Genomic DNA, 21631 nt, shown 5'->3' with positions numbered 1-21631 from the left:
ACGACCTGAACTGCCAGTAGAATACACGTATTGATTTATTACAAAATTACTCGCTTAAAAGTTACTTTGCCCACAGAGCTGGTTTAGTGGTAAACCTCGTCGACGCAAATCACTTGTTTAAACAGCTGATTTTTGGACCCGAAGGTTCTCAGGTTCAAATCCTAGTAAAAGTTGGTTACTTTTATACGGATTTGAATACTAATCAGTGGATACCGATGTACTTTGGTGGTTAGGATTCAATTAACCACACATTTCATCAATTGTCGGCCTGAGTCTGTACAAGACTACGCCTCATTTACATGATATATATATATCTATGTGTGTTTATATATGTGGGTGTTTATTCGGCTATCATACCTGAGGAAACGTGTAATCATGAAATTTTTGTAACGTAGCTTTTTATACTAAGATATTGATTCTACTATTCTCTTTTAAATCCGAAAGAAAAATTATGGAGATATTGGTATGACCTATACATTTAAGATTTGTACCTGATAAAAAGTAATAGATTGAAATGTAATTAGAAATCTATTACTAGCTATCTATTTAGATAGCCCTAAATCTTTTTTTGAGAAAGTAATAATCATTCCCACTCCTAAAATTTTAATTTTACGAACTCTGGTTACTCGAATTATAAAGTCTTGAATAAATGTTTTTTTAATCCTATCAACATAAATTTATTCTCTGAATTAGATCCAATCACAGTTGAAATATTTTTTTTTAATTCTTATTGGAATAGTTATTCATAACCTATCTTAAAATTACAGATTCTGCCCCACCTATCTACCAGAATTTTATTTTAATTTTTTCTAAATGAACTGTTTTCCAAATCTAATATACATGATCTTTTCGAAAAGTAGAAATTGTAGATATTTTTTTCAATTTGCTCTTTCAACTTGTAGACAATTTTTTTATAAATTGATACCACGATAAGGATGGGAATACAACGTTTATAAATTCTGTAAATGATAAATTTATTTACATATTTTTTAAAGTATTTTTTAAGGTCACAAGATTAAGAAGAGAAAGGCGGAATTTATGACAGAATCTTGTAGTGATGAACTAGATCGGTGGGCCATATACGAGTATATTAGGCCAGTCAGGTTTAGTTAATTTGGATGAATATATACAGAGTAAAAATTAAAAAAAAAAAAAAAGAAAGAAAAAATCAGAATTTATAAAATAATTAACTACGGTGTAATAATTATGTTAAAGTTAAAAGTATTATCAAAGAAAAAAAATCTGATGTGGACACCAGATTATCCTTGTACCCCTTTTAAATTACATAAACACATTTTTTGCTGCACCTCATTTAAACCTATTTCATTTCAAAGTGAGATACAATCCTCCAATTCTTTAATAAAGAGTTACACAATTGCATTGTGGTAGACACCACATTCATTGCATCACATTTTTTGTGGTGTCCGTATCAGCATTATATATTAGTTTATACATTAATTTTATTTCACGTCACTCAAGTAGTTACGTGGTGTAAGTGAGAACGTGTCGAATCCATAACATTTTTTTTTTTTTTTTATTTAAATATATTGATTTATTAATTATTAACCTCTGTAAAAATTTTTGAATTAAAATGAGAAGTACATAAAATATGTACTTTTGATTTATACGTGTACTTTTAATTTGTATATCTGATTTTTTCATATTTTTTTTTATTTTTATTATTGAATTATTTTTTATTGTAATTTTTTTTTTTACAATTAGAGGTTAATAATTATTAATAAATCAATATCTTCAAATTAAAAAAAAAAAGGTTAAGAAAAAATACATGTATATGAAGTCGGATTCGAACCGATGTGCCTTCCCCTTGTAAGATCCAAATATTTCATTAATTAAAACGTACGTACGTACGTACAGACGTCATGCCGAAACTATTCAAAATGGATTCAGGGGTCAAAACCGAAATTTTTCGCGATCACAATACTTCCTTTACTTCGTACAGGGAAGTAAAAATGGAGAATAATATAAACAATTTAAGAACTTAACTTAAAAAACGATTTGCGATAATTATAAATATTTTCATGTAAGGTGCATTATTTTATATATATATATATATATTTAACAAATCGGTTCATAATATTTTTTTTTTATCAAAAATTAATTAAACGTAAAGGTAAAACTATTTTCAACCATCGTTGGAAAGGGTTTTAATTTTAAACGTTATATAAATACAGGAACCTTAACCAGCATCGTTGTCATTTTTTACTTATCGATTTAATTGGTAGTAGCCTGAGGGCTCTGCCCCCTGTACCTTTATTGTGTTCATTAGCCATGCTTTTGAGAATAATACTGATAAATAATAATTAGACTGTTCAGTTTATAGACATCTATCAGAGTATTGCAATTTCTTTCTTCAAAATAACAATTTGTCAGCACAGATCTCGAAACTTTGAATGACCTGAAGTAAACGGGTATCAGAATAGTCGTCCCCGATCTTAAAAATAGTATTTATAGTTGTTTATTTACCCGGGTAAAAAATTCTTAATTCTTTGGGAGGAAATGACGGTACGTTTTTTTTGTCAGCCAGTCGCATCGCACACGCAGTTTAAAGCAGTTTCAATAACCGAAGGAGATACTGAAACAAACAGATCTTTTTTGAAGAAAATTTAAATTAAAATATTGTATGCCCTAAAACGCCTTAAAAATTTCAGTATGACTCATTTCACCAGGAGCACAAAAATCCGGGCGAAATTTTTCGCTAGCCGTAACTCGATAATAAAACATTTTCATATATATGTGATATGAACCTTTTTCCTTATTTCAAATACTAGAATCAGTTCCAAAATTATTTCCTTTTCCTCCTCAGTCACTCTGAATGTACTCGTATAATTTAAAAAATGTAAATAAAATCCTTTGTTTATAAATGTTTAAAAACTGAGCGTTTTGTCTCTCCGTTGTTTTGTTCATATGTATGTATGTGCGAGTGAACGCGATTGTATTTTAATGAGAAGAAATATTTCAATGTTGTTATTTTTTTTCTGAAAGTTACAAATATAGAGTCATTATAAATGCCTGAGACATAAACAATAAATTTGTTATATGCCGGCAGTTAGTAAGTTATTCTTGTGCATGTTTTTTTTGCGTTGAACAATAGATAATTGGTGTAGTATTTAAAAAGTTATAACAATATCGTAAAAGTTTAATACGCCTTGCTTTTATTTGCGTATAATATAATTTTGACAACAATTTAATATAATGTTGCTGCCAACCTAACTTTTGAAAATTTAACTTATGATATCAATATTTAATTGCCTTTTGTTCCTGGTATATTAATTGTTAACTTGAATAATTATTAGGATATATCGGTATTATAATTAATTATTAAAGCATATTTATAATGATTTTAATGAATATTGTACGTTATTTATTACTATTGAATCTCAAAATTCCATTACGTATCCCATCCACAAGCTTCAAGCTTATGAGGCGATATTAAGCAATAAAAAAAAATTAGGATTTAAACAAAAATAATGAATTTTTTATGATATTTTTCATGATTATTGTACATAACTGTACAATAATCATCAGCCGACCACGATTTTAAATCAGAAGAATGTCCCGCGTACAAGCGTGCGCGGGACCTTCTAAATGGTAGGATTGATATTTAGAGCTATATAGGGTTGGTATTATTGTATTTTGCTTTTGTTCCTGCTTTGGTTTATTGTTCTTTTGTTTTTAGTTATTGTGCCGGTACCATGATTCGACTTCTGGAAAATTTCGAAATATCTTCGCGTTTCACATCCCCCAGACCCCAAAACCATCGTCAGCTCAAAAGTTTATGTATATATATTTATATATTTCACTTTCTTGTGAACACGATGACGGCCGAAATTTTGCGTCAGTCACTTTCAAATTGTTCCTTGAAAATAACTCGCCCCAAAATCTCAGTCGAATTTCGTTAATGAGAAAAATCGGACCATGGAGGTGGAAATGGTGGATCTTTTTCGAAAAAACAAAATATCGCTATAACTTTTTTATTAAGTATAATATCGAATTCGTTTAAAATTCCTGCTATTCTTTGTATAAGGGTCTAAAACTTATGTAAGTAAAGGTTTTTGATATCACCAACCACTATCCCAGGGGGTGGAAATAATGGAGTTTCGAAAAAAAAATCATACCTCCCTTAATAGACACAGTATCGAATCGCTTTAAACTGATCGTTTGTCCTCTAAACATTACGTAAAACTTTTGTTTGAAGCAATTTTTGATATGACCTTACGGCAAAGAATTACCAAAATATTGCTGGAATTGTAAGAAGATAAACATTGTATGCTAAACATGTGAAACTTTTTTCATATTCAACCGTTGTCGTATTGAATAAAGTTGAAGTTTTTTTAACTTTATGGTGGAAATCCTTTTAATCCCCCTACTTAGCACCGGTGAAATCTACCTCCGCCTTCCGACGTGCCGAAAGGGATTTTTTGATTTGCTTTTGGTTTTGTTAGATTTATTTTTTTTTTTATATTGATTTATTTTATTAGTTTCAAGCTTTGATATCTTAGATTTTGTTTTTGTTTTCGTTGTATATTCTCCTTATTATTGTGGTTTAACGTTAATGTTCAGTTTGGTACTGCATATGTTTTCATTTGGTGTTTAATTTTGTCGGGGTTTAAACAGATGAGAGAAGAAGAAGTTTATCTTCTTATGGGTTTTGATAAGTTTGTCTTATACTGGTTAGTTTCAGGTTTATTTTAGATTGGTTTTATGTTTGTTTGTTTCATTGCGTTGTTATTGGCTTAGTTTTTGTTTCGTGTTTTGGTTTGTGTTAGTGTCTGACGTTTTATTTCTGGTTAGATTACAGTGTTATATTATTTGCTTGTTTTATGTTTTTGTTCTCGGACCAGCGTTTAAAGTTATCTTGTTTTCTTTAGCGTTTCGTTAGGTTTGTTTTATTTTTATTAGTTTTAGGTGTATTTTATTTTTATATTTTACTGATTACCTTTGGCCTAGTTTTAATGTGTTTCATGTTTTGTTTTAGTTAGGTGTTTTGTGTTTTGTTGATGTTTTGTTTAGTTTGCAATTTTATATTTGTTGTTTATTGTTTGTTTAATGTTTTCAGTTTTCGAAATAGTTAGAACCTGTTTTGCGTGTTGGGCTCATCCTCCCTTGGTTAGGATTGTAGGAACTAAATCGGATGGTCCTGTTTAGGACCTAATAAGATCATTGTTGCTTGAATCCGCGTTAGGCGTGATACATCGAAGGGAATGTCGCTGGTGGCATTCTCATCGGTGGCATCCTAGCAGAGGCTTGATTGAAAGATGTCATTTCCAAGGTACTGAAGATGACCTCCGGTAAAGCCCCTAATCGCTAGGTCGGAGGGGGTAGCGTGACGGCCGGATCCATCATATGGCAAGTGTCTTCCCCTCCGGGGTCAAGATGTACATAATTGTTGGCCTTATTTTATATATATATATATATATATATAAATAAAATATATATATATGTTACGGTAAAACCCCGAATACCGGTAAATCTTAAGTTTTACCGGTAAATTCTAACATTTTACCCAAGTCACTTGGTAAAAGTCCGAAAAAATTGTACGAAATTTTGAAATTCACACGTTATTATTTATTGCAGCAAGGTTGAATATTATGGATTTAGAATTACAAAGTAATTTTGCAGATTTGCACAAACTTCTGTTCGTCGTACACTTTTTCACGCAGTTGCATTTTCTAAATCCTTCCCCACCAACTTAAGACAGTTTTTTCACAACTTCTCGTATGCTCACTGTCTTAGTTCCAACTTCCTCAACACTCAAAAATTTTCATTGCACAACGTAATCTGGTTTCTCGTATACATCGCTTGTAGTTTACCCACCTTTGTACCAAGTTCATAAAAAATAATCGTTTTCAATACCAATAATGACAGCTATAATTGATTTTGGATCCACCTTTGCTCTATCTATATCTGGTACTTTCACTCCGACGTTTTGCCCGACAGAAAGTTTTTGAAACTTTTTAGACGATGTTGCCTTCATCTTTTCTGCCTGCTCTTCAAGTGCACTTTTAGCCGTCATTCGAAACCTCTACACTTTTTGAATTTTATCAATCGCTGTATTTGAAATATTGTGTCTTTTTTGTGTAAAAATTATTCTTAATAATATTAAATAAAATTCAATCACATTTTCTTAGCAGCATGTTTTTTTAATCATGATGTTTTGTAGAAAGAAAGACGAATTTTACGATAAACAGAAAACTGGAAGGCTATATTTTAAAAAACAGAATTTTTAGTTATATTTTTTATATCTTTTAGTTTTAGAATGGTTTGAACGAACGAAATGACTGTATTTAATGAAAAACGTTCAGTTGGGATTCAAAACTTTTTTCCCGCAGCAAAAATTGAAAATAAATTGGGTTAACAAACAATCCGGTTGTTAGACACAGACTGTGTGTTTAAGAGTTAACTATTAATTGATTATTCTCACGTTTGAAAATTATTAATTTTAATGCAATTTTTGAACTGAAATCCCGAAATTGAGAAGAGCATTTTTAAATTCATGCTTTTTCCTATTTAGAAGTGATTTCGTTACAGAATTGTCAACTTTTACCAACAGAATAGGGTAATAGTCAACAATGAACAAAACGCTTTGGTAAAAGTCCAAATTAAATGTTTTTCAAGATTTTTTCGGTCTTTTACCAAGTAACTTGTAAATGTTAGAATTTACCGGTAAAACTTAAGATTTACCGTAACATATATATATATATATATATATATATATATATATAATATATAATATAAAAGTGTCTATATATATATATATATATATATATAGAAAGAGCAACTACTTTTGCGTAGAACCGATTAATATTTTGCAACTTTTAAACCGGAAATTTTTAAAAGTAGTTGGTTATAAAACACATTTATTTGTTATATATAATTGTAAATTTTGGCATTTCACAATCCAGCAACTTCTCTAAATATTAAAAAATGATTTATTTCTTTATATTTAAACAATTTTCGTTAACATAAAAGTTTCTAATATATATATATATATAAACTAAAATCGCACTTTTATATCAAAATCATATATGTTTATATTTTTTAATCGTAAAAAGAAACGGTTAAAGAAGTTTCTTAAAGAATTTTCATTTGTTTTAGAATTGTTCCATTTGTTCATTGGTGTTTGCATTTGAATTAAAGCTCTAATTTATTCTTTTGTATCTCAACATCTTATTTAAGATTCAGTTTTTTTTCAACGTTATTTTAACCTGTTTTATTAACGGTTGAAATTTTTTATATTATTCTAAGTTGCTGTATTATATTTATAATTCATAATGTATTTAAATTCTTTTTTTCTAGTATTCCTAAATTATAAATTGAAAAAAAGTCATATTTCTTTACTTATATTTATATTTAACATTTTTCATTGTTATATATTCCTTACAGTGGTGTAGTTGATTTTATGTACACAGTTTAAAAATAGAACACACATGAAGTACGTTCTTTTAATGGGGAAAATTGAATTTTTAAGGTTAGGGATTCATTTCTCATTAATTGTTAATCAAAATAATTTTTTCTTACTTTTTCTAGCACTTTTGAGAGTCGGATAGTTTTATTAATCTACTTCTAAAATTCTGTATATTTTATATTTTTAGTATATTTATAACAACTGAATTTTTTTTTTTTATGTTAGATTACTTGTTAGATACTGCTTGTCTTTTTTCTGTTCTGTTCTAATATTTTAAGCTAAAAAAATCGTGTATTTCAAAATGAATATCGGAGTTTTAAAGTTATATAATATTTACTAAGTTTTACTTAAATTGATAAATTGTGCATGAAATGAAAGTAGAAATTTAAACGGTCTTTTATGTATATGTTTAATTTGAGCACTATTCATCACACGGCGCACATCCAGCCGATAAGCGAGTTCATCCCATGTTTTAATCAGCAAGTCTGGAGTAATTGATGCGACAGCTGCTTTAATCCTTTGTTTCAAGTCGGGAAGGTCAGCCGTTAACGGTGGCACATACACTTGATCCTTTATAAACCCCCGAAGAAAAAATTCGCATGGGGTCAGATCGAGCGACCATGGAGGCCACGGCAAACAATCCCTGTCATCTGGTCCTCGGTGACCGGTCCAGCGGTCGGGGAGAATTTCACTCAACCAATCAAGTACATTATGATAGTGAGGAGCCGCACCATCTTGTTACCAAATAAGTTTTGTGGTTCATTTTGCAGTTGAGGAAAGAGCCACAGATTCCAGACACACTTGCCGTCGGAATATGGTAAAAAAATCATTCAGTTTTGGGGAGTCTCGCAGATTTCTTTTGGCAAATTTTTTATTTACTTTTTTTAAAAGGGGTGGGGGTGCTAATTGCAAAATGTTTTTTTGGAAATATTGTTGCTATTTAATTAAAAAATCTGCCTAAGAAAAATATGACCTTAATTAGGTGAAATCTCGAGATACTGAGGGGGACATTGTTCTACAGCCTCACCCTCTTGACCTTTTAAGTTGAAAATTTAATGGCATCAATGACATACAGAAGTAATCTGACCAATTTTGGTGAAAATCGGTCCAGTAGTTCTGATAATATAAGGTTATTTAGAGGCCAACACCGAAAACACACGTACATACGAACATTAACATCCGGAAAATTTCTATTCGGTATTTTGGGTTCCTTAGGTGTCAAAACGTTAAGATCCTATGAAAACCGCATATATCCAAATTGGACCGATTAGAATAGTTTCCCTTCTAGAGCTATAGCTCTGGTATAGCGCTATCTAGATGGAAAACTAAAAATACAGGTGAAATCAATAGAACTTTTTGTACATTTTATTCGGAGATAAATGAATTTTTAAATTATTAAAATTATAATAATATTGATAGTTGGGCTGTTGAATAATCGTCTAATATAGAATGAAACAATGTACAATCCATATACGTTAAAATGATTCTCATACATCACTTAATCATTTCATGTAGGTTAAATACATTTTCACGATGTCAATTGATATTAATTGAGATAAAGGTATAGGTTACTTAAATTACATCTTTATGGAATAATTGATTCGAGTATAAACTAAATTATACATTTTCTTTATCCGAATATTATTAAAGTAATTTCGAGTTAATTTTCTTTTTAGCTATTCTACAGACGTATTTCTTTTATATTCAATGAATAGAGTGACTTTTTTATAAAAGAGTATATTTATTTCATATTTTCAATGTAATAATTTTTGTTTTATTTTACAGACGTCAACAAAAGCGGAAACATCGATAAAAAGGACTTTGAATTAGCTATTGAGGTAAGTTTTATATATAAATTATAAATTCTTTTTAATTCTCAGATGGTTTTCTTTTTTATTCATTTTTATTCATAAAAATAAAAATGGTAAAATGATATACCATTATATAATAATTTATTATCATATTTTAATATAGTTTTCTATTATTTAATTTATCTAAAACCAAACCGTTTTAAATTGTTTTTTTCTGTAACTCATTATTACTTCTGAATTTTTTTCTTTTTTTTAATTACTAATGAATACACATACATAAATACATACGAAACATACATAATAGCCAAAAATTACAAATGGAATTTTTTGTACACATAAGTTAACCTTTTTGCAAAGATTAAATTAACTGTTAAATTATTAAAATTGAATAATATTAATAATTGGACTGTTGTATAATCATGTAATTTTTATGATTGTTGAAACCCAATAATAACTTCTAAATTTTCATAGTAAAGTTCGCGTGTTGCCGAGAGTTTATTTAATTGTTAAAATGTTGGTAATTACAATAAAAATAATGTCTAGAAGTGTTGCATATACTTTGTTGCCCATAGGCAATCAATTAATTTGTATACAACAAATCTTAGTATTTTATATGTACTTTCCCAACGAATATATAACTAAAACAACTATTTTAAAGGAGAAAGTATGGTGATCATATCAAAAATGGAGATCGCATCGGATTTTTTGCTACTCTTACGTTTTAGGGTCAAATAGTTATCTTTATTTTTTTCCTGTTTAGCCTCCGAGAATTACCGTTCAGATATTACTTCAGAGGATGATGTGTATGAATGTAAATAAAATGTAGTCTTGTACAGTCTCAGTTCGAACATTCCTGTGATGTGTGGTTAATTGAAACCCAACCACCAAAGAACACCGGTATCCACAATCTAGAATTTAAATCCGTATAAAAATAACTGCCTTTACTAGGGCTTGAACACTGGAACTCTCGACTTCCAAATCAGCTGATTTGGAAATAGTTCATCTAGACAAAAAAAAAACGTATGTGTGTGCGTGCGTACGTATGTACGGTCATGTGTCGCACTACATTTGGCTTTACATCTCACGTTTGACCAACCAAACCAAATCAAGCTTCTTCAAATTTGGCTGAAATATGTCTACGTACAGAAAATTAGCCTAATAATATTTTTATTTTTTTTCAAAATTCGGTCAGGGGGAACGAAAAACCAATCTCGATTTTCTTCCAAGGTAATTTCTAAGTTTAGAGAAAACTTAATTAAAGAAAATTTTTTAACTACAATGCATATATAAAAAATCCAAAAATGTTTTTCAAAAAAATCAACCCCCACCTCATAAAATTGAAATATATATGTTTTGTTCTTTTGTTCTATCTCCCTTCAATTTAAATATTTTTCAAAGATCTTTTGAAAGTTTATACTTCATATAAGGCTATCGAGAAATATCTACACTGTTTTTAAATTACAGACCGGACCTAAATGGCAGAAATTTTTTTTTAAATCTGTTTTTCTCATTTTAGTTTTTACTGAAGGGGTGTTAAAATTAGAGAAAACTTTTTTTTCTACGCCAGAGTAGGAATATTTGCCATTTTATTCCTCACAGACGAACATACAGCCGACAAATATATGGTCGGCTGTCATTTCTTCATCGTTGCATAGGAAGCACTGTGGAGTCTCAGCTACTCCTATTCTGTTTAGATGTGTCTCAAATAATCGTGTCTAGTGGCTAGGAAGGACATTCAAGATGTCCAGACGAGGCATACAGCGAAGGCAAAAGCTGAGTTTTAAGATCACCGATATAAATGTCTACCGAGGCATTTACATCGGTTGCATCCCAACGATGCCTGGCTTATTACTGTGAGATGTAAAACGTTAGAGGGCGAAAGATGACTCCCGTTAAAGCTCATCAGGGCTAGTAACGATGGGTGGTGGTGCGGCCAAAAGTGTCCAAAAAAGTCCAAAAACAAATTTTTTTGGATTTTGGACTTTTTATTACATGCCCTTATTGAGAGCTCTTCAACGCTATATCATAAGTGGCACTTATTTTCAGAGTTATAGCCAAATGAATATTTTAATTAATAAAATATTTGGATCTTACAAGGGGAAGGCACATCGGTTCAAATCCGACTTCATATACATATATTTTTTTTAACTTTTTTTAGTTTAAATATATTGATTTACTAATAACCTCTGATTGTAAAAAACGTTTTACAATAAATAATAATAAAATAAAAACAATTAAAAAAAAATATGAAAAAAAATTAGAAGTTATTAGTGAAATAACATTTTATGTACTTTTTCATTTTAATTCAAAAATGTTTACAGACGTTAATAACTATTAATAAATCAATAATATATTTAAATTAAAAAAAAATAATAAAAAAATATATGTATATGATGAAGTCGAATTCGAACCGATGTGTCCGAGTTCATGGATCCGACACGTTCTCACATAAACTAATATAAAATGCTGATATGGACACCACGAGAAAATGTGATGCTGTGGTGTCCACCACAATGTAATTATGTAACTGCCCACTTTATTAAAAAATTGGAAGATTGTATCTCACTTTCAAATGAAACAAGTTTAAATGAAGGGCAACAAAAAATGTGTATATGTAATTTAATAGGCGTACAAGGAAGTTATGTGGTGTCCACGTTAGATTTTTATGTATTAAATTAATTATAATATTAACAATAAATTAATTATTTATAAAGTTTTAAAACTAAATTAATGTGGTTTCAATATACATACACCAGTGGATCGTATTGAGTGAATACTGTTTTATATTGATCTTTGTTTAACTGTAGGAACTGCATAGCCGAAATAAAACAATTTACGTTGTGGCTACATTGTTTTTGTTTCATTACAACAGTCGATACCAGCTTCATTTTATTACTAATAATTTTATTAGCCTACTATAATCAATCTCTTCAATATCACTATAGACATTCATCATTATACTCATTTCAGACAACACAATTCCACGTGTAATTCTGTCAATTATATCTAATCTATATTCTATAAGCTGTCTGATTATTTTTGTTTTTTTACAATATACCACTGGTATATAGATCTTTTTTATCGATTTTTCGAAGAAAAGTAGAGTATTTCTTTCGGTCGCATAGTGTAAGTGGAGATGTAAAAATAAATTCTGTTTACGTTTTGAGGTATGAGATTTACGAAAATATCATTAATTTAAATTGTTGTTCCGTACCTATAAACTTTTATGGCTCAAAAATTTCCAATTTCATTGAAACTCAGTTATGCTGTAGTAGTGTACCTGAAGTTAAACATGTGAAAATTTGATGAAGATTGATTGAGTCGTTTGAGTTACGTTCAAATTAAGGTCGATAAAATTTGAGCGAAGCAAGTTAGAAAATACGTAAATTCATATTACGTACAATAATTTTAAATAACGTATAGTATAATTTTCAAATAACGAAAATTCTGTATTCTTGTGCAGAACTGCTCTAGATTTTTTTTATTATCCTCATATTCTAAAATGACATAATGTAGATGTAATAATTATAATTTAGATAATTATATCTAAATGACATATTTAGATATAATTTTATACACCACAATTTTTTTTTATTTCATTTGCAGTTACCTTAAAAATTAATTATTTTTTGTTAATATAATTAAATATTAAAATAGAAGAACATACATAATAAACCACTAGTTATTGACCGAAATGGATCTCTCCATGCATTATTTATATGTACAGTGTTTCTAAAATGGTGAGCTGGATATACTTTTTCGGATTCTACTTGTAAAACTAAACAAAAAATATCCTTAGCAAAAATGGCAACTTCTCCTTCGTTCTCCCATTGTCCGCCATTTTATTATTTTTATGTTAAAATTTATATCTCAAGTTTTGATAAACGAATCACATTATTATTTGGTAAGCGTCTTGGTTATAAAGTTTTAAAATTAGCAAAAAATCAGGACTTAAATATGTTCGCAAATTACAAAATGGCTGCCATGTTTATTTTTCACTCTGTTATATCTCCATAAATATTAGTTTTATCAAAATTTATGTTAGTTACTAAAATATTAAGCCTTTTATTTTGAACAAAATTACATTTTATTTTTTTAAGTCTGTTAACAATTGCCCATACAAGCTATTTAGCTTTAAAATAATCGTTTATTTTTGTTTGTTTAATAATCTTACGTACACGTGTAATCATCAAAACAGTTTTGTAATTTTTTCAAGTACTCCACAAATTTATCACTTACATTATTAGTCTCGCTAAACTCCGTTAATTTTTTAAAACATTCTTTAGCGTCAATCATTGATACGACTGGGAGTGTAATAGATTCATCTTCGTTTTCGATTTCAGCTTCGCTATCACCGATACGGTACGATTATGAGTTACCTCAGTAATAATGCCTTCATCAGTCGGAATTTCTGCTGTACGTACGTCACCATCGGCTGTTGTGTAATCATCTATTGAGTATCCTTGAAAGGCTGATTTTTTTATCGAGTTAAAAGTTTGAATCCATTCTGTCAGTGGTATATCCCCTTCATCACGGAAATCTTCCGTCGAAATATGTCGTGGAATGAGACCGAATTTTTTAGAACTGTTTCGAATTGTAGTTTGTGATACGTTACATCAAGCTCGCTTCATAAATCTGATGGCGTATAAAACCGTCATTTGGAATTCTTTTCTTTGTTCATTTTCTCAATAATTTTTAAAAGCATTAACCGCCTGTAATGAACTTTAAAACTGCGAATAACCCCGTGATCTATAGACTGCAGTTTTGCTGTGGTATTAGGCAGTAAAAACACAAGATTTATATTTTTTGTGCAGTAACAGCTGAGTGGGGCAATTATCGATCGATAATAAAATTTTTCTGTTACTTTTTTGCAGTTCAAAATCCCATTTATGAATGTCTTGTTCGAAAATCATTGAATCATCCATGCTTTAGAATTACACACGTAATCGACGGGAAGTTTTTTTACATTCTTAAAACATCTTGGATTTCTTGATTTCCGTATTAATAAAAGTATAGGACAGGACATTAATAAAAGATAAAAGTATAGGGATAGGACAGGTAAAATTTATCTTTAACCACGCCTCTCTTCAGACTTTCACTTAAATCGTTTAAAATGTGCTCTGGAATTCGATGAACCTTTTGGGCAGTTTTGATGGATCATTGTTTGGCCTCAGTCTTTCCTGAAATTTTGCAAACAGAAAACCCAGTAATTAAAATAACTACCAGCCTTTGTAATACTGCAATGGAACTTTTAATGGAATTGTACTTGCTTACTTTTTTTTTAACCTCCGGGATCACTGTTAGATATTACTTCAGAGGATGAGATGGATGACAATTTTTGGAGCGTGTGAAAATGCCATGCCTGACCAGGTTTCAAATCCGGGACCTCCAGATGAAAGGCCGAGACGCTACCACTCGCGCCACGGAGGCCGGCGTACTGTACGTACTTAAATTATACTGTACAACGTCCTCTTACAAACCTTTTGTTCATCCTTCAGATCTGACCTGAACAAACCTAAGATAAAATGTAACAATCTTTACGTAAAAATCGTAAATGTATATTTCGTAAATGAAGAAATGGAATTTCCCTTGCGTTGACATTATTTGATTGTTACTTAACTTTTTTGAATTACAATATTTAAAAAAATGATAATAGTCAAGTTTATGATGCGTCGATACCTCGCTAAAAGAAAGTTAATTTATCATTAATGAGATAGAAAATCAAATAAATCCCACAATTTTTCTCGTTACAAGTAAGTTCGTTATTCGTAGGTTCCACTGTGTTATTAAATGTTATGGAAAGAATAACACGTAAACACTCCCGGGACAAATAGTAATAGTTATTACTATTATTATTATTATTATCCCACACTTTCACCGCTTTTACTTTTGCCGATGATATTCCTTAAACTCGAAGTAATTTATACCAACGAGATTAGGCTTGCTATTGTTGACTGAGTGCCTTCCGGGCAATATGGCAGGTGTCAATTATCACGCTCCTTTGCATTAGCGCGTGGGTCTTCCACTGGATCTTCAGTTTTTCAAGACTGTTGTGCAAAGAAGATGGTATTATTCCCTCCGCAGATATAATTATCAGGATTATATAAACTTCTTTTTGATTTCACATTTCTTTAATTTCAAAAGCAAGATCTGTATATTTCTGCAGCTTCTCATTGCGTTTAGTGTTGATGTTATTACTTGACGGGATGGCTACGTCTATTAGGTAAGTTACTTTTTCCATTTTATCAACTATTGCTATATCTGGCTTATTACAGTCGATGGGGTTTGCTGTTACAATTCCCTGGTTCCAGAAAATTTTTGCGTTGTTCTCCAAAAAGGAGGCTACCTTATAAGTATAGTAGGGTCCTTTTTGAAACTCGAACTTGTATCTATTGCAGAGTTCTGTGTGTACAATTTTTGCCACGTTGTTGTGCCTCCTGGTGTACTCCGTCGGAACTAGAATCGGACAGCCAGTGATTATATGGTCTTTCGTTTCATTGAGTTGCATACATAACCTACATTTGTTGTTGATATTTTCTTTAAGAATAACTCTTAAAATTTTCTTGTTGCTACTACTTGATCCTGTATGCTACATATAAACCCCTCCGTCTCAGAATGTAACTTTCCTTGTACAAGCCAATTATTTGAAGCCGCTTTGTCGACTCCTTCCTGCTCTAGACGGTGCCTATATCTCCCATGCAGCTCTTTTCTTCCTCAGTCTAGAATTTTATCTACATCGCTCTCTTTCGTGTGTTCTACGTTGTTAGTCCTGTTGGCTAAGTTTAACGGCGTATAGTTTTGGCCTGCCGCTACGATGGCTTGATAGAAGGGGTATTGCCTGCTATGGAAGTAATCCCTTAAGTTTTCGTTCTGGCCGTAGCATAGATTTTTAATATCGAGTACTCCTCTTCCATCATCCTTTCTCGAGGGCGTGAATCTTTCTTTTGACGAGTGGATGTGGCGAGACTTTTCTTGGTAGAATATTTTTCTAATGAGTCTGTTCAACTCGTTTAACTCTGTTTCATGTACCTTATTATAATACCTAACGCATACGTGAGTACTGGTACTGCATATGAGTTCACTGCCTTCACTTTATTTCCCCCATTACGCTCCGATTTTAAAATTAATTTTAATCTCTTTTCATACGTTTTCTTAAGTTTTTCCTTAATGGCTTTGTGCTCCAATTTAATCGTCTGATCGAATCCTAGGTATTTGTACACGTCTCCTTCTTTCTTTCTTCTATGCTACCTTGGGCTTGCAGGTCGTAATTCTGCGCCTGGTGGAACTTTCCCTTCACAATGGCGTTTATCTTGCACTTACTTATTCCTAGCTCCATTTTAATGAAATTTTATTTTTTTTTAATTTCAGAGAAATCGGTTAAATAGTTTTTGAATTATTAGGGTACACACAAAATGAAGATTGTCTTTTATTTAAATAGATTTTTTTTCATTTGTAAATGGTGTTAAAAACATGGTTTCAAAATGTATTTACCGCATAATATAAATATATTCATGAAGGACAGATAATGATATAAAAAATATTTAACGATGCGTATTTTTTTATTTAATGTTAATGTTTATTAAAGAATAAATTTATCTTATTCTTTTTATTAAAGAAAGCTCATTTATTTTATTTTCTATTAAGAACCGTTCATAAAATATATATTTTTAATAAAAAATTTGACGTTATTTAGTTGTCAAAAATCATTTTGTTTTGAAATACAACATTTATCTTTACCGGAAATGAATTTTTAGGTTTCGTCTTCGCTTCTTTATCAACCTTTCATTTTCATTTCCAATTTAGAAGTAGTTTTTTTTGGTTTTATACATAATTGGTTCTGCATCTTTCGTATTGTTATAGATTTATAATAAGTATTCTTCGTTGAACAACAGAATTTTCAAACAATTTATTCTGTGATTGTTTCCATTAAAAAACAATATTTGTAAATAAAAATTAAAACTTGTTTTACAATAAAAGTATTATTTTTATTTTCTTAATAGGTCTTAATTATTTAACTTTTAATTAAGTTTAAATAAACCTTTTCATTAAAAAAATTTCATAACTTTCTATTTTGTTATTTACCGTTTGTTTGTCTTTTACGGAACTAAATTTAAAGAATAGATTTTTTTTATCATTTTTAACTCATTAAAGAGCAAAATTAGTTTTAATTTTTTTTAGACTAATTGGACCACTTTAGTCATCCATATTTTAGTTCTTCTTGAATTTCTGTATTAGTCTGGCCTTTCGATTTTCCCAGTATTTCTTCATTCTATAGGTTCATTGCTTCCTGACCTCGTCTGTGACCTCCACTTTGTTATGCCTTTCTAATTTTTTAACGTTGAATCTACTGTTTTGAAGTGCATTGTTAATTTTCATTTTATCACAGGCGTCCTCAACCCACAAGTCAATTTCTTGAAGATCTCTTTGGATTTCACAACATATTTTCTACAGGTTATTTTGTTAATATTTCTTGTGACCAGTTGTTTTAGAATTCGGTTCTCAGGCATTCTTAATACGAGGAAAAAATGGGAAATCCTTCGTTTTTTCATTGTACTGAGAATCGAGTCGACTTGTTTGTAGACTGTTTCATTTGTGGCAATTCAGAAGTTATGATAATTCGCCTTTCTGTTTTAAGTACCGTATACGTGCGAGTACCCCCCGTCGCACGAATAAGCCCCACACCTCGATTTTCTGGACCGAAAATCTAAAAAAAAAAATCGAATATATACCGGTATTTTAAAGTGCAACAGATATGATTAAAAAAAAAATACGAAAATATTCAGAACGTAAAGCATTTAATTCGTTCATTTAAATTACAATATTAATATTGCATTAATAATTAATTACCGTAAGTACTAGTTTAATTCCGAATCAATGGGCCAGTAAAACGAAAAGACAGTATCATGTTGAAAAGGATCATTTCAATACACATTTTAATATGGGATTTTATTTTTAATTAATTACTGTCACTGTCAACGTCTGTAGAAGAGTTATCGGTAGTCTCCACGTCGCTCTGCCAAAGGTGATCGCTTCACTATCAACAAGTTCATTAGATATTCCGCATTTTTTTAAACTTTTCCTTACTAATTCCGTGGAAATACCTTCCCGAGCATCTTTTATTCAAACACAAATCTGGTTAAAATCTGCGCGTTTGATTCTTCCTGTATGCGTGAGAAAGAAATTTTCATCAGCCATCTATTTACAGTACAGTTGTTTTAATGCAGATTTGAACGGTTTATTAATGCAGACATCTAGTGGTTCCAATAGAGATTTCAATCCGCCTGGAATAATTACTTGGTCTGTCATATTCTTTTTTAAAATATCTTTCACTTTATCAGTCGTATACCCCCGATAACTATCCATTACTAGCATACACGTATTTTTTTTTATTAAGTAAATCTCCTGATCGCTTTTGCCATACACACCTGATGCGATCTAAAAATTAAGGTTTCGTCAATCCAACCTGACTCCTGTGCTCTGATAATAACTCCATTTACCTGTACGATAGGAAGAGTTTTTCTTTTAAAAACAATATACGGAGGTAATTTTGATCTATCAGAAGTAATGCAAATCATAAAAATATACCTTTGTTTTTCATTACCACCAGTGCGAATCGTAACACTTTTTTCACCTTTTTTGTTTACGGTTTTGTCAAATGGCATTTCAAAATATACGGGGGTTTGATCAGCGTTTCTTATTTGAGAAGGCAAATAGCCTTTATCTTTTCTAATATTTATTATGTATTTGTGAAAATGTAATATTTTTTGTTCATAAGCGTCTGGAAGTCGTTGAGAAATGGTCGTTTTTCGTTTTATTGGCAAATAATTTCGTGCAAAAAATCGTGTTATCCATCCACGGCTTGCTTTAAAATCAACTTTATTCAATGATTTAGCGATTTCACTAGCATACGATTGACACATTTTTGTCGTGACAGCATAACCGCATTTCCTTTTTTCCATAACAAAGTCATAAAATTTTTTTCTATGTCTGTGTATTCTGGTTTTAAGCCACGAAAAGCCCTTTTATTACCAGTGCCTTTCACCAGAAGTTGTTTCTTCTTACGCCAGTCTCAAATGCAGCTTTCATCTACGTCAAATTTTCTTCCTGCCGCCCTATTTCCAATTTTTTCAGCCTCTTCTATAACGCGCAGTTTTTCATTTACTGTAAAAGATCGTAGACTCTGTCCATTTGTACTCATTTTAATGCCGTAAATGAAGATATCAACTTGATTTTTGTTGAATGTAATCTTCTTGTGAATATCCAAAAATAAATTTCTAATTTTTTTGAAACTACGAATTTGAAGGGTTAAAGTAGATTTTTTTTTTTTTTTTTTTTTGAAACCCGGCTATTTTTTTTAGTTTCTCGGTATCATATCAAAATATCAACTTGATTTATCGTGTGTGTAATTTTCATTTGAATATCTAAAAACCAATTTTTAAATTTTCCGAAATTTTACCTTGAATGGGGGGAAGAAAGAAATAAAAATTTTGAACAATGATTGCAAATTTCCCCATTTTCGATCTAAACTAAACGAGATAGTCACTCGATTTGGACTTGCAGATACTTTTCATATGAATATTTAAAAACTATTTTCTGTTTTTTATCTCGATTTTTTAAAAGGGTGCGATGATAAAGTCAACTAATACAGCCACCATCACTGTTATTGTATGTACGACGCGACTGGTTGCACCTGCTCCGGTTTAGCTTTAAATAAATTAAAAAAATAATTTTTTTTTTTTAAAAATGAGAAACGAATTATGGTCATCTCACCTATATAGATTTGATTTATGACAACCTATATTGATTTTTTTTTTGTGTTATAATCTTCATGTGAATATCTAAAATCGAATTTCTTGATTTTTTGAAATCTAGAAATTAGAATACAAAAATTCTAATTTTTGTTAAAAATTAAAATATAAATTTACATAAATTTTTGTATTCGTGTTCAAATTTTGATTATAATTTCGTAAGCGAATCCGCGACGGGGAATGCTAGTATATATATATATATATATATAGCGATTCGCGCTGGCATCGATTTACTACCAATCAAACTTAACGCTGCTCTGATGGTTCCGTAGTTTTCAGCTGCGTTTTTATTGGTTATGAATATCCAATCTTGCTGGCTTGGCTCCTTTTGCTTCTTCATTTACTTTCTTTTCTTGGTATTTTTGACGCGCCTTCTTAAACCGTTTCTTTCGCTGAGTCGCTATCTCTTTCTTCATTGTTGTAGAATTTTGTTTGTTTCCTTTCCTACATAATTTCCGAGATTTAGTGTCTTTAGACACTTATTCTTTTAAAATAATTTCTGAGGAATTATATTATTCCATTTTTTTATTTAGTCCACAGAACTGAGTTGTTTGAAATCATATTTGAACAAATTCATCAATTCCTAGCTACGCCGGTCAAGTTATGCAATCCGTTGCCGGATTTGTTTTCCACTACCAAGGAGGTGGATGTATCTTGGAAATCCAAGTTTATTTCTATCGCTTTATCTTAAATATTATTTGATTTTTGTTTACATAGACCCTAATTTTGCGGTATTATGAGATCTTAACCACATTTATTTTATTATTTTTTCCCTGTTGGTTTCTTGGTGAAAACTAATTTTCAAATAAATCTTATATTTGACTGGAAACTATTAATTAAAAGATTCCATCCAGAAATGCTTCCAGTATGTGACACATAGTTTTAAAAAATGAATAAACCTCATATTTTTTAAGTATGCGTTCTTGCTTTTTAAAATTAGTTATATTTTACCCAAAATAGTTGTTTAATTGGAACAGTCCCTTAATTATAATATATTATTAAATAGAAATAAAATTATAATAAATAGACGGGTACAAAATAAGATATTTAATCCGTCACGGATGTAAACATCGTGCACCGTACTAATTTGATTGAGCGGGAGTGACACTATTTATTTGCCGTTCTTAACGATTCCCATGACATTTGAGAGAACTTGATAAGCGTACTATAGTGGAAAGACGTGTTTTGATGTCTTTTATGACATGATATTCAACTATCCCTGTGTTACAGAATGCGGTAGATAAAATTTCTACCGCTCGTGTAGATTTCCCTCGATGCTACGACCTCATGTCAAGGTCACAACTACTGAAGTCACCTTTGTTACAGTAATCTGTCCAGCGAAAAACATTTCTAATTTTCTCATGATCATAATAATTGTTCTAAATTATATTTTTATTTCATATAACTAAGAATATTTTTAAATATTCGTTAAATTTTTTACTAGTCTTTCCACGTGAAATCAATAGATAAAAAGAGATAAATTATAAAATTTCTAAATTATATTATTATAAGATGTAAAAAAAGTTGTTAGGGATGTAGGATGTAGGGGGTATAACGAAATGAAACGACTAGCACTAGATAGGGAA

The 21631-nt window shown here is 30.3% G+C and overlaps 1 protein-coding gene across 5 annotated transcripts in view; it reads left to right on the top strand.

Moving 5' to 3' along the window:
* Positions 1–21631, top strand: part of Scp2 (Sarcoplasmic calcium-binding protein 2) — an 869372-nt gene that overhangs the window by 803985 nt on the left and 43756 nt on the right. For all 5 annotated transcript variants that reach the window (XM_075376000.1, XM_075375999.1, XM_075375998.1 and 2 more), the window contains one exon: positions 9212–9264. In XM_075376000.1, the coding sequence (XP_075232115.1) occupies positions 9212–9264 (53 nt within the window). The remainder of the gene's footprint in view (positions 1–9211; positions 9265–21631) is intronic.

Source organism: Lycorma delicatula, chromosome 9 (genome assembly GCF_047948215.1).
Source record: "Lycorma delicatula isolate Av1 chromosome 9, ASM4794821v1, whole genome shotgun sequence".
Lineage (NCBI taxonomy): Eukaryota > Metazoa > Arthropoda > Insecta > Hemiptera > Fulgoridae > Lycorma > Lycorma delicatula.
The sequence above is the reverse complement of the archived record's forward strand: the minus strand, read 5'-3'. Positions and strand labels throughout refer to the sequence as shown.